This window comes from Alosa pseudoharengus, unplaced genomic scaffold, assembly GCF_046254945.1.
Source record: "Alosa pseudoharengus isolate Yale_2024_CS ecotype anadromous, Long Island Sound unplaced genomic scaffold, YU_APseudo_1.1 YU_APseudo_1.1_scf_10, whole genome shotgun sequence".
NCBI lineage: Eukaryota > Metazoa > Chordata > Actinopteri > Clupeiformes > Clupeidae > Alosa > Alosa pseudoharengus.
The window spans coordinates 22,758,135-22,768,134 of NW_027468565.1; the positions used below are offsets into that span (position 1 = coordinate 22,758,135).

Sequence of the window (10,000 nt, forward strand, 5' to 3'; positions counted from 1 at the left end):
GCATAGGTTAGCAACTATGGTTTTGGGAAACGCACCCCAGGAAAGCTGCTGGAAACCCACATGAAGATGGAGAAGGGCTGAACTGTACTGTGTCTGTACTGCCTGCTAGCCAGCTCCAGATCTAAGCAGCACACACACACACACAGTGCTCGTCTGAAAACCACCAGTCGCAGCAATGGGACCATCCCATCCATCAGTGTGTGGAGGACTGTGCACTCTGACAGGGAGATGACTAGCAGAGGGGGTATTAAGGTGATCTGAGCCAGAGAACTGAGAAATACTTCAGGGGCCCCAGATGCTGTAATAAATATAGTGTCTGCCACCATTATGTCGCCCCAACAAGGACAAACAGGGGCGTTATCATTGCTACTGTCGTCTGCTGAAATACATGTGGAACACCAGCGTCGGCTCCAGTTGTTATCGGCCACGGTGGGGGGAGACTGAACACAAAGGGCAGACATGTTGTGTCAAGAGGTAGTGCAGTGTTCTACATCGTGATGCAGATGTCATGTCTCACTGGGATTCTCACCTCGTTAGCCTGAGTGAGTGTGTGTTCGCTTGTGGTTCTCTAGACTACAGTGGAAGATGACAACAAACCTAATCTACGGATCTGACACCAGCACAGTACAGGGTGTGTGTGTGTGTGTGTTGGGGGGAGGCACTGTTACCAATCCCAATGGAAACAATGAAAGCAGTCTTTTATTGGTGTGTAGAGTTAATGTGAGGATAAGGATCAATGAAAGTAGGTTCTCGCTCCAAAATAAATAAAAAAGAAAAAGCACCATGTTGTCATTTAATCATTTTTATTATCCCAGCAGGACTATTCCTACTACTGCCAGATCTCACAGATGACCAGAAAACTGAGTGGAGAACAGATGACAAGAAGCTCACTGAGTTTCACAAATGTCTATTCCCATACCATCTGTAGCCCTCAGTTATGTTGGCTAAGTATTTTAAAGAATGCAGAAAAAGTTTGCCCAACACATTGCATGTAGTTCCAAATACTAGAACTAGTAATGTGGTGTTTCATCTTTAGAACACTGAACATTCATGTGTATAATGTTTGTCTATATAATGAATATTTTTAACATCCATTTACTATCCATGAGAAAGGACGTTTTCCCATCTCTATATTATTTCCAATTTCCAATCGGTTCTTATAAAAATATATCTTTGACCTTAAAACGTGTGACGAAACTGGCTGTAACCCCTGTGGTGTTTTTCCATCACTGTTGTTGGCCAGATGCCTTACCAAGGAGAGCAAACAGCTGATCAAAGGGACGGTGACTGGCGAGAAGCTGGAATGGAAAGTTCCAGTTTCACTAAAGCTGTGATAAACTGGCCCTCCGTGGGTTCCTAATGTCATGACCCCGGTCCCAAACGCAGAGAATACATTGGCAAACAAGCAGGCGTCGTATACTCTGCCCTGCCTGAAAGGAGACCAATCTACCAGACTGACGGCGGTCATCTTTGTTCTTCTTGACCTATGACTTTTGCATGGCCACACAAGCAGAGTGTTGGTCTTCATAAATGCCAAGAGCTGCTCGCCCCTAACACTGGGCTGGTTACTAGCTTCAGTGTGTGCCACAGTCTTACACATGGATCTGTTTATATAAATTGAAAAAAGTTGAGCTTAAACAAACTATATATTTCAGCTGTTGACAGAGTATGCATTAAGTTGATCAATCAGTTTTAGAGTCCTTAGTTGATACATTGGCTTTAGTAAGCCACTGCTCAGCACTCATGAATCTGTTTGTATCATTGTAGCATCCATAACTTGATGAGTCTCTTAAAAAGGCCATTTGAAATGTTGGAGGTGGCTGTTGCAATGGCTTCTTACATGGCAGCAACATCAGCACTTGTGAACCTCCTCTACGTCTCTCTTTATGGCAGGACCACAATCTTCTTCTCCAGCTTCTGTTCAGGGAAGATGAACTTGCGCATGACGTCGTCCAGTTCCTCCAGGGCTAACTGTGCATGGAGCACGGCCACTTCGTCTCGGTCTGAACGCACGACCCACTTCAGGGCCCGGTACAGGTCCAGCAGGACATCGGACAGAACCTGCACAGAAAGGAGAGGTCAAAACACAGATCATGTCTGCACATGGAGACTAAAACGCACCTGCATAAATTTGTGTGTCTGTGTGAAAGTGTGTTAGTGTGTGTGTGTGTGTATGTGTGTGTGTGTGTGTGTGTGTGTGTGTGTGTGTGTGTGTGTGTGTGTAGAATAAGGGTGTGGGTTTATGCGACCCCATGTGTGCATGTCAACATAGATTTTTTTTTACTGTGATACAAAACTGAGAAAAAGACAAGAACAGAGGAAGGTAGTGAAAGACAGAAACGGAGCGAGAGAGAGAGAGAGAGAGAGAGAGAAAGACAGCCGACACAAGAATGACAAAAAGGCTATTGATGCTGTGGAGCCCTAGTCTACCACCCCCCGTCTGAGTCTAAAATTAGAGGCTCGCAGGCACAGTGCGTGGAGGGGGTCACCCGGTCATCTACACACACAGCTGGAGCAGCTGGCCACGACCTCCACTGTGCCTCTGCACCGCACCACTCGTCTGCTTCTCCTACCGACAGACGTCTGAACGAGCTCAGATCCTTCCGGTTCACTGTGTGTATGTGTGTGTGTGTGTCATTACACCCAAACCAGCTGCAAGACTACCACTACTCACACAAATGAAAGGGGAGCCTTCCTCAGCGACACCTGAGAATGTCTCTGTCTTTCTCTTTCTACATCTGGCTATTATGTCCATCCATTCATCTATCCATCCATACACCTATCCATCCATCCATCCATCCATCCCACTTTGTCAACAGTCACAGCTATTACACTATCAAAGTATCTGCCAAACCATAACATGAAACCAACATGACAAAATCTAGGCGATCAACAAAATGACAAATAAGATTCATGTGAGCATGGTTAAACCACATCTCAAATGCATTCCCTCACACTCACTTTGCTAAACGCTGCCCACTGCCAATAAGAAGTGAGCATGAGTAGGCCCTTAGCTTGTAAATCAGACAGTATCAAGGTGCAGGGATCATTTGTCCAGCTCGGCCACAGCAGATGCTTTCTCTACGTCAACAGGTCATGAGATCAATTTGGTAGTTTAACTGCTTTATGCTTATGCCAATTGCTCTAGTTTTGCATTAAGCTCCAGCTAGCCTATGTTTTGGACATGATTAAGGCGGGGGGTAATGTGTAGTGGGTAAGGAGCTCGTCTAGCAACGTAGTAGCCACAAAAGTTGTGGGTTCAACTCCCAACTGCCACCGTTGTACCCTTGAGCAAGGCACTTAACCCCCAGTTGCTCGATGGAGGTTTACCCTTGCAATTGCCATCTATAAAAGTGTCAGCATAAACATAAACACAACATTAATTCCCTACCTTCAGGATCCAGCCATACTAAAGGGGCAGTAACAATGTCAACAGGAATTAGAGTAAATTACACCTGTTGTTGTAAACACTGTCCCTAGAGCACTGTCTGCCCCTTTCCCTGCTGGTCAGATAAGGGGCCAGTCCACTAATAACAGAGGTCTTCTGAACCCCTCACATAATTAGGGACCGTTAGGCAACATCAGCCCAAAACACCAGCTTCCCAGCTAGCTACCCAGAGCCCTGAAAACCAGACCCTTAACACCAAAACCACATCACCAAAGCCTGCTGCTGGCTTTTAAACAGCAGCTATGTCTCCCTGTGTCCACACAGACCAAAGAATTTCCCCACATAAAACACTTTCTACACACACACACACACACACACACACACACACACACACACACACAATCTCTGTGTGTCCCAAGACAGCCCTTAAAAATAGCCCATGAATCACATCACTAAGCATTTCTATTGTCCGAGAGCCAGATTCAACAGCCATTCCACTACCTCATCAAAGAATAACATTTGCATTCGATGCTACGGAGCAAGAGAGAGAGAGACGCGGCATTGTAAAAACACACCTCGTTAGACTGTGTCACCGATGGTGAGCAGGCTAATGCATTAATTTATGCTGCACCTCAGGCCAATCTCTATCCTCTCTAGATTAGCAGGCACTTCCTGCTGAGGTGTTATCTCCGTGGGTCGCCGCTGAGGGGGACACAGGAGACCGACTGACGCCTCGGCGAAGCAGGGGAGAGAAGAGTTCGGTGCCCTGTGGGCGATCTTCACTTGTGCGTCGGGTCGACACACAGTCAAGACACACAGACCCTCCTTACTCTAATTACACACTCGTTCAAACCAGCACTCATACAGTACATACACACACACTCAAATGCCAGTCAGTCAGTTACCAGTAAAAGCTATGAGAAGATATCGATTTGCTCAGCGAGCCAGCCAGCCAACCCTGTACTCGATCTCACAGACTCGTCTCGGAGGGTGATCAAATGTCGCTTTAAACAGAGACGTGATGGATATTTAAATATCACAGCTTAGTGCCGTAGTTCATCATACAGGCATTTGGGGATGAGGTGTTAAGCTGTTTAACTTCTGACAACGCTTACGACACTCACACACACTACTTGTAAGTGATGAAGAAACTTTAACTCTGAGTGTTTAATCCTCACACGGCAGGGGTTTGTGTACACAGACATGCTTCTAACTTACACTGTTACCGCAGAAACTGAACCAGCAGATCCTGAATGTGGGGCGACCTGAATTCAACCCAGTTGGAGAGCAGACAACATGGAGGACAAAGAGGTTAAAAATCTGCCAACTCATATGCTGTCATTATCCATGTGTGCTGTTGATCTGTCCTATTCATGTTAAAATATGGGATGCCCTTTATTTTGTGTTTTGTTTGGTTTTGTCCTGTGTTTTTATTTTTATTTATTTATATTTTTATAGTATTTTGTTTGTTAGTATTTATTTATCTATTGTATTATTGTTTACCTTATGTCTGTCGAATAGTGTGTATGAGAGATGTCTGTTGTGATTACCTGTTTAAAATGACCATAGATAAAGTGAAAAAAATAAATAAAAATCTGCCAACTCATACCTCATACCACAGAAACACCCACACGACCAGAGATGCTGTTCACCTGTGTCCTCTATGATAGACATGTATACACGCCGTGTCCTCTATGGTAGACATGTATACACGCCGTGTCCTCTATGGTAGACATGTATACACGCCTTGTCCTCTATGGTAGACATGTATACAGGACTCAAAGCAAGGGGAATTTCTGTGCTTGAACATGCTTTCAACACTGTTATACACTATATTGCCAAAAGTATTGGGTCACCTGCCTTGACTCATATGAACTTTAGTGACATCCCATTCTTAATCCATAAGGTTTAATATGACGTCGGTCCATCTTTTGCAGCTACAGCAGCTTCGACTCTTCTGGGAAGGCTTTCCACAAGGTTTAGGAGTGTGTTTATTTTTGACCATTCTTTCAGAAGCGCATTTGTGAGGTCACACACTAATGTTGGACGAGAAGGCCTGGCTTTCAGTCTCCTGTCCAATCATATCTATTATCCACAATCGCAGTGCACAAATGTCAGTTTGAGGTTTGTAATGTGATATTAGGGAACTCTTTGCCCTCATTGCCTGCAGGGTTCAGCAGGGACATACTGCTTTGATCTAGTGTTCAGGGGAAGAGGCATGAGCGCAACTGCACTTAACTTAAATTTCCAACTTCCTGTTCAAAGCAAAGCCGAGCAACGGTGCAGTATATTTTTACCTGCTGATGAATATGGAGCATGCATGAACACCAGTGAAACACAACCTGCATGTCAAACTCGAACACACACACTCAAACTCAAACACACACTCACAGAGAAAGAGAAAGAGAGGGAGTAGAAAGAAAGAGCACATCCTTATAAGGGAGAGCTCAAATTATACTGTATGATACTGCCCAGTATGAGGCCGACATTTCACCTGTTGGAAGTCTGGGCACAGATGCGAGCCACGGTTATTATAGGTAATTTATTTCAATTATAGCTCTCTAAACCAACGGTCACCCCAGGTCACCCTCATGCTTGGCGGAGACACACACCCTATTGTGCCTTTTAAGCCAAAGACCTGACTGCCATGGCTTCAGAGTTCAAACACAGTTTGGCTTGTTTGCTCAAACCATGACTATGATCATGACACTCAGACAACACAGTTTTTGTTAAAAAACCTCTCCTCTCTTGCAAAATCCTACTCAAATACTTTCAGACACAATTTCTGAAGGGAATTTGGAAGGGAAGGCAACAGTGTGTTTGATTCAGTTTTGGATGAGAGGACCGAGCAGCAGTCATTTGACTGCAATCCATTCCAATAAATCTTCGAGGGAACTTAAAATATCATACGTCTTCCATCAATACAAAGAGATCACAATCAAGAATCTTTTAGTCAGTGGTTCCTCATTGGTGGGATCTGAATTTTCTAGCCATAGTTTAAGGATTTTCAGGAAGTGTGTTAAAACTCATCTTTTGACCTTTGCTTCTACAAATTCTCTTTACAGAGTTATAGTTTGAGAATGTTTATGGTTACTGTTGCTATGTAGTCCAGTGTGTTGCAGTCCTGTGTGTTTGCCACTGTCTGAGGGAGCGCGACGACTAATGTGTTTATGTGCACTTGCATTTGTGCAGTATATACACAAGTGCAAGTGTGTGTGTGTGCATGTATGTGTGAGAGCATGTGTGTGTGTGTGTGTGTGTGTGTGTATGAGAGAGAGTGAGCATGTGTGTGTGTGTGTGTGTGTGTGAGCATGTGTGTGTGTGTGAGTATGAGAGAGAGTGAGATAGAGAGTGAGCATGTGTGTGTGTGTGAGCATGTGTGTGTGTGTGTGAGCATGTGTGTGTGTGTGTGTGTGTGTGTGTGTGTGTGTGTGTTTGTGTGTGTGTACACACCTGTGTGGCTGTGTGGCTGAGGCCCCTGAGCAGTAGAGTGATGACATGGACTGCAGCCCGGCGCACCTCAGCCTCCTTCTCCGTCTTTACCAGAGCCGTCAGACAAACACTCAACTGAGAACAAAGCAAATACATATACAAGGAATGAAGGCACACACTCAGCTGTGAACATGGGAATCACACTTCACTTGGGAACGTATACACAGCATGAAGACAATTTTCAAGGAATACACAGACACACACTACCCTAGCGGCATCAAATTACATTTGCTGCCAGGGCTAGTCTAGCAACTCTCCGTTGGCTTGTGAGCTCGAAAAATTAAACTTCTATCAGGCCAATCAAATCGTGTATAGAGTCGTTAGGCGGGCTTAACATAATGATTGATGGCAGAGTTGCAACGGTTTGGCTTGAATTCCCTGCTACTTGAAAACAAATAAGATGGATGTTGCTGTTGGCGAACAGTGTGACACGAGTTAAGCTTTTATTAAGTTGGCAAAAGTTTGAACTAGCCAACTAGCTCCGCTGGTGGGAAACGCATGGGACTCATAGCTGTCCTATTGCGTGCAGAGGGAATTTGAAAGACAACCGATTATCCCGCCCCTCGGACTGAGCACTGCGAACGGTGAGTGCCCAGACCCTACATTTTAATGTGGGTCTGGCTCGTCAGGCTAACACACACCCGCACGCACATTGAAAAGTGAACAGTAAAGGTCAGACTGTCTGTGTTCTCATGGTGAGGTCCGCAGTGCTGTGTTTTTGCACTGGCGCATTGGGTCGATCCACTCGATTGATCCACACACACACACACACACACACACACACACACACACACACACACACACACAATCCACATATCAAGACATACAGCACCTCTTACACACCCATTTCCCCCCAAGACTCACACACAGGTCCTCACACACACACATGCATGCTGAGTCACAAATGACAGTAACCCTGCATTAGACACGTACAGTGAAGCCAATTACACTCGGTGTTAATGTGAGTATATTTTCAGAGGAGCTTCCATAAAACTGTCATGCATGTGTGTGTATGTGTGTGTGTAGGAGAGGCAGCCTGTTGCTCTTTCATGAATAAGCAGGCCTGTTACTCAACCTGACAGAGCTGCTTATTCATGAGAGCCAGAACTGCTACCCCACAGACTCAAACACACACACAAACACACAGACACAGACACAGACACAGACACACAGACACACACACACAAACAAACACTTGCTCGACAGCTTTATATAAACCCCACTTGAGACACACAATCAAACACATACAAATTATGTAAGCTGCACTGACTGTGACACACACACACACACACACACACACACACATCAGCAATAACGTATTAGCATGCAGTAACGCATACATGCAGACCTACTGACGCATACATTGAACATACACCCGACCCCTCCCAAACACACACACACACGCATTTCTGCCAACTCAGGGCCGAGCTGAGCGACAGCTACATGATGCTCACTGACTAGTGAGCTGGCCCCTCCCCTCCTGTTTCCTGCACCAGTCAAAATCCCTGACCTAAGCAGAAGGGGAGGGGCAGGCCTGGTGAGGGCGGGAGAGCAGAGATGCTGAACCAGAAAGAGTTTCACACACTCTGAGGGAGGTGTGGCGGGGGGTTCTGAATGCTCAAGCCACCTTCACCTTTGACCTCTCACCTCTGAACTCCACCTTGACTCTGACCTGACTATGCCCAGCGTGTGAGGAGCCGCACCTGAAGTGAGTTTCAGTTTAATGGAGGGCTGCTGCAAAGACAGAGCTGCCTACAGAGCTGTCGATTTCTCTTTACAGCCAACAAAAGGGTCTGGTTGCTCTAATAGTGACAAAGGCAGTGATTGTGGAGGGTTATCATGTAATAATACTATTTTAATCCTAAACAACAATGAAAAAAAGTCTTTGTAATTTCTTCCCTCACCAAAAAACAGTATTATCAATTAAATAGTACAGTTCCCGTTTTTAACATTTGACTTGGCTCTGCAACGATTTCTTAACCACATTAAAGGTCAGCATTCAAATATTTTCATTCTTTTACCTTCACACAGGGACTCATATGGATGTATACACAAGCCATAAATAACGGTCTGCTAGAACAGGAACTGTGGCGATCAATAATGAAGACTGATACAGGCCAGCGCTGATGGGCACAGCCCCTCCCTCACAGAGCGACTGCCTGGCACCTCTGTGGGCATGAAGTGGCGGGCGCATCTCACCTCTTGTGCCAGCGGGCCCAGGCTGAAGCGGAGCAGTTGGCACAGCTCGCCCATGTTGGACAGGCAGCTGGCGCGCACGGTGGGGTCTGGGTCACGCGTGCCTCCGAGGAAGACGCCAATCAGCGGGAGTCCGTAGTGCGGGGCCAGCTCACCTGATGAGGTCGCGAGAGAAGGACAAACAAACTCAGCGCATTTTTTATCTCCATTTATTTTTTAACTCGATTCAGTTCAGCCTAATCCAGTTCAACTGCATCCATCAATATAGAGGCATTAATAACAGTCATTACCAAATTCAGACAGAACATTTCCCTCCCTCTGTTGCACAGCAGGGCTTTTGGCCAAAAACTACACTTCCCAGGGATAAAGTGAGCACTGCATACATCTGCAAACAAGCGTTCTTATAAATGTGAGGACCTGCAGGTGGCAATATTTCAATCAATCTTGGAAAATGTACTCTTCCATTTATTCGGAAGCTGAAAAGGTTTAGGGTTGGGAAGAAAGTACTGTGGGCACCAAACAGGATGTCCTGTGAATAGACGTCTCAGAAGAGTGAAAGCCCCTAGACTAGACAAACTAATCTAATCCCTTCCAGCTTCATAACACGTTCCTGCCCTCGCCCCCTCTTGCACGCGGTGGTGTGTTTGGCATAGCGTGTGTGTGTGTGTGTGTGTGTGTGTGTGTGTATCGGCCCTTCCCCTGTTCCCAGGCTTACTTTGGGTGAAGACTGTGAGAACAACGGTGGGGAGAGCTGAGGTCACGCTCATCAATCTCTCCATCCGTGTGGGTGACTGGCTCTCAAACGGACTCCAGCGTTTACTTAAGCTGAATTAGGAAGCTGTGATTGGCTGTGCAGCACCAGCTACGATATGAGAGCTGGGTTCTCAGGCCAGACAGGAAAATGGGCTTGGCTGCACGGGCCAT

The 10,000-nt window shown here is 45.8% G+C and overlaps 1 protein-coding gene across 1 annotated transcript in view; it reads right to left on the reverse strand.

Moving 5' to 3' along the window:
• Positions 1-786: 786 nt before the first annotated feature.
• Positions 787-10,000, reverse strand: part of tango6 (transport and golgi organization 6 homolog (Drosophila)) — a 26,984-nt gene continuing 17,770 nt past the window's right edge. The window contains exons 16-18 of the mRNA XM_076267743.1: positions 9,080-9,231; positions 6,842-6,955; positions 787-2,061 (exon numbers count right to left, since the gene is read on the reverse strand). Of these exons, the coding sequence (XP_076123858.1) occupies positions 1,885-2,061; positions 6,842-6,955; positions 9,080-9,231 (443 nt within the window). The 3' untranslated portion in view covers positions 787-1,884. The remainder of the gene's footprint in view (positions 2,062-6,841; positions 6,956-9,079; positions 9,232-10,000) is intronic.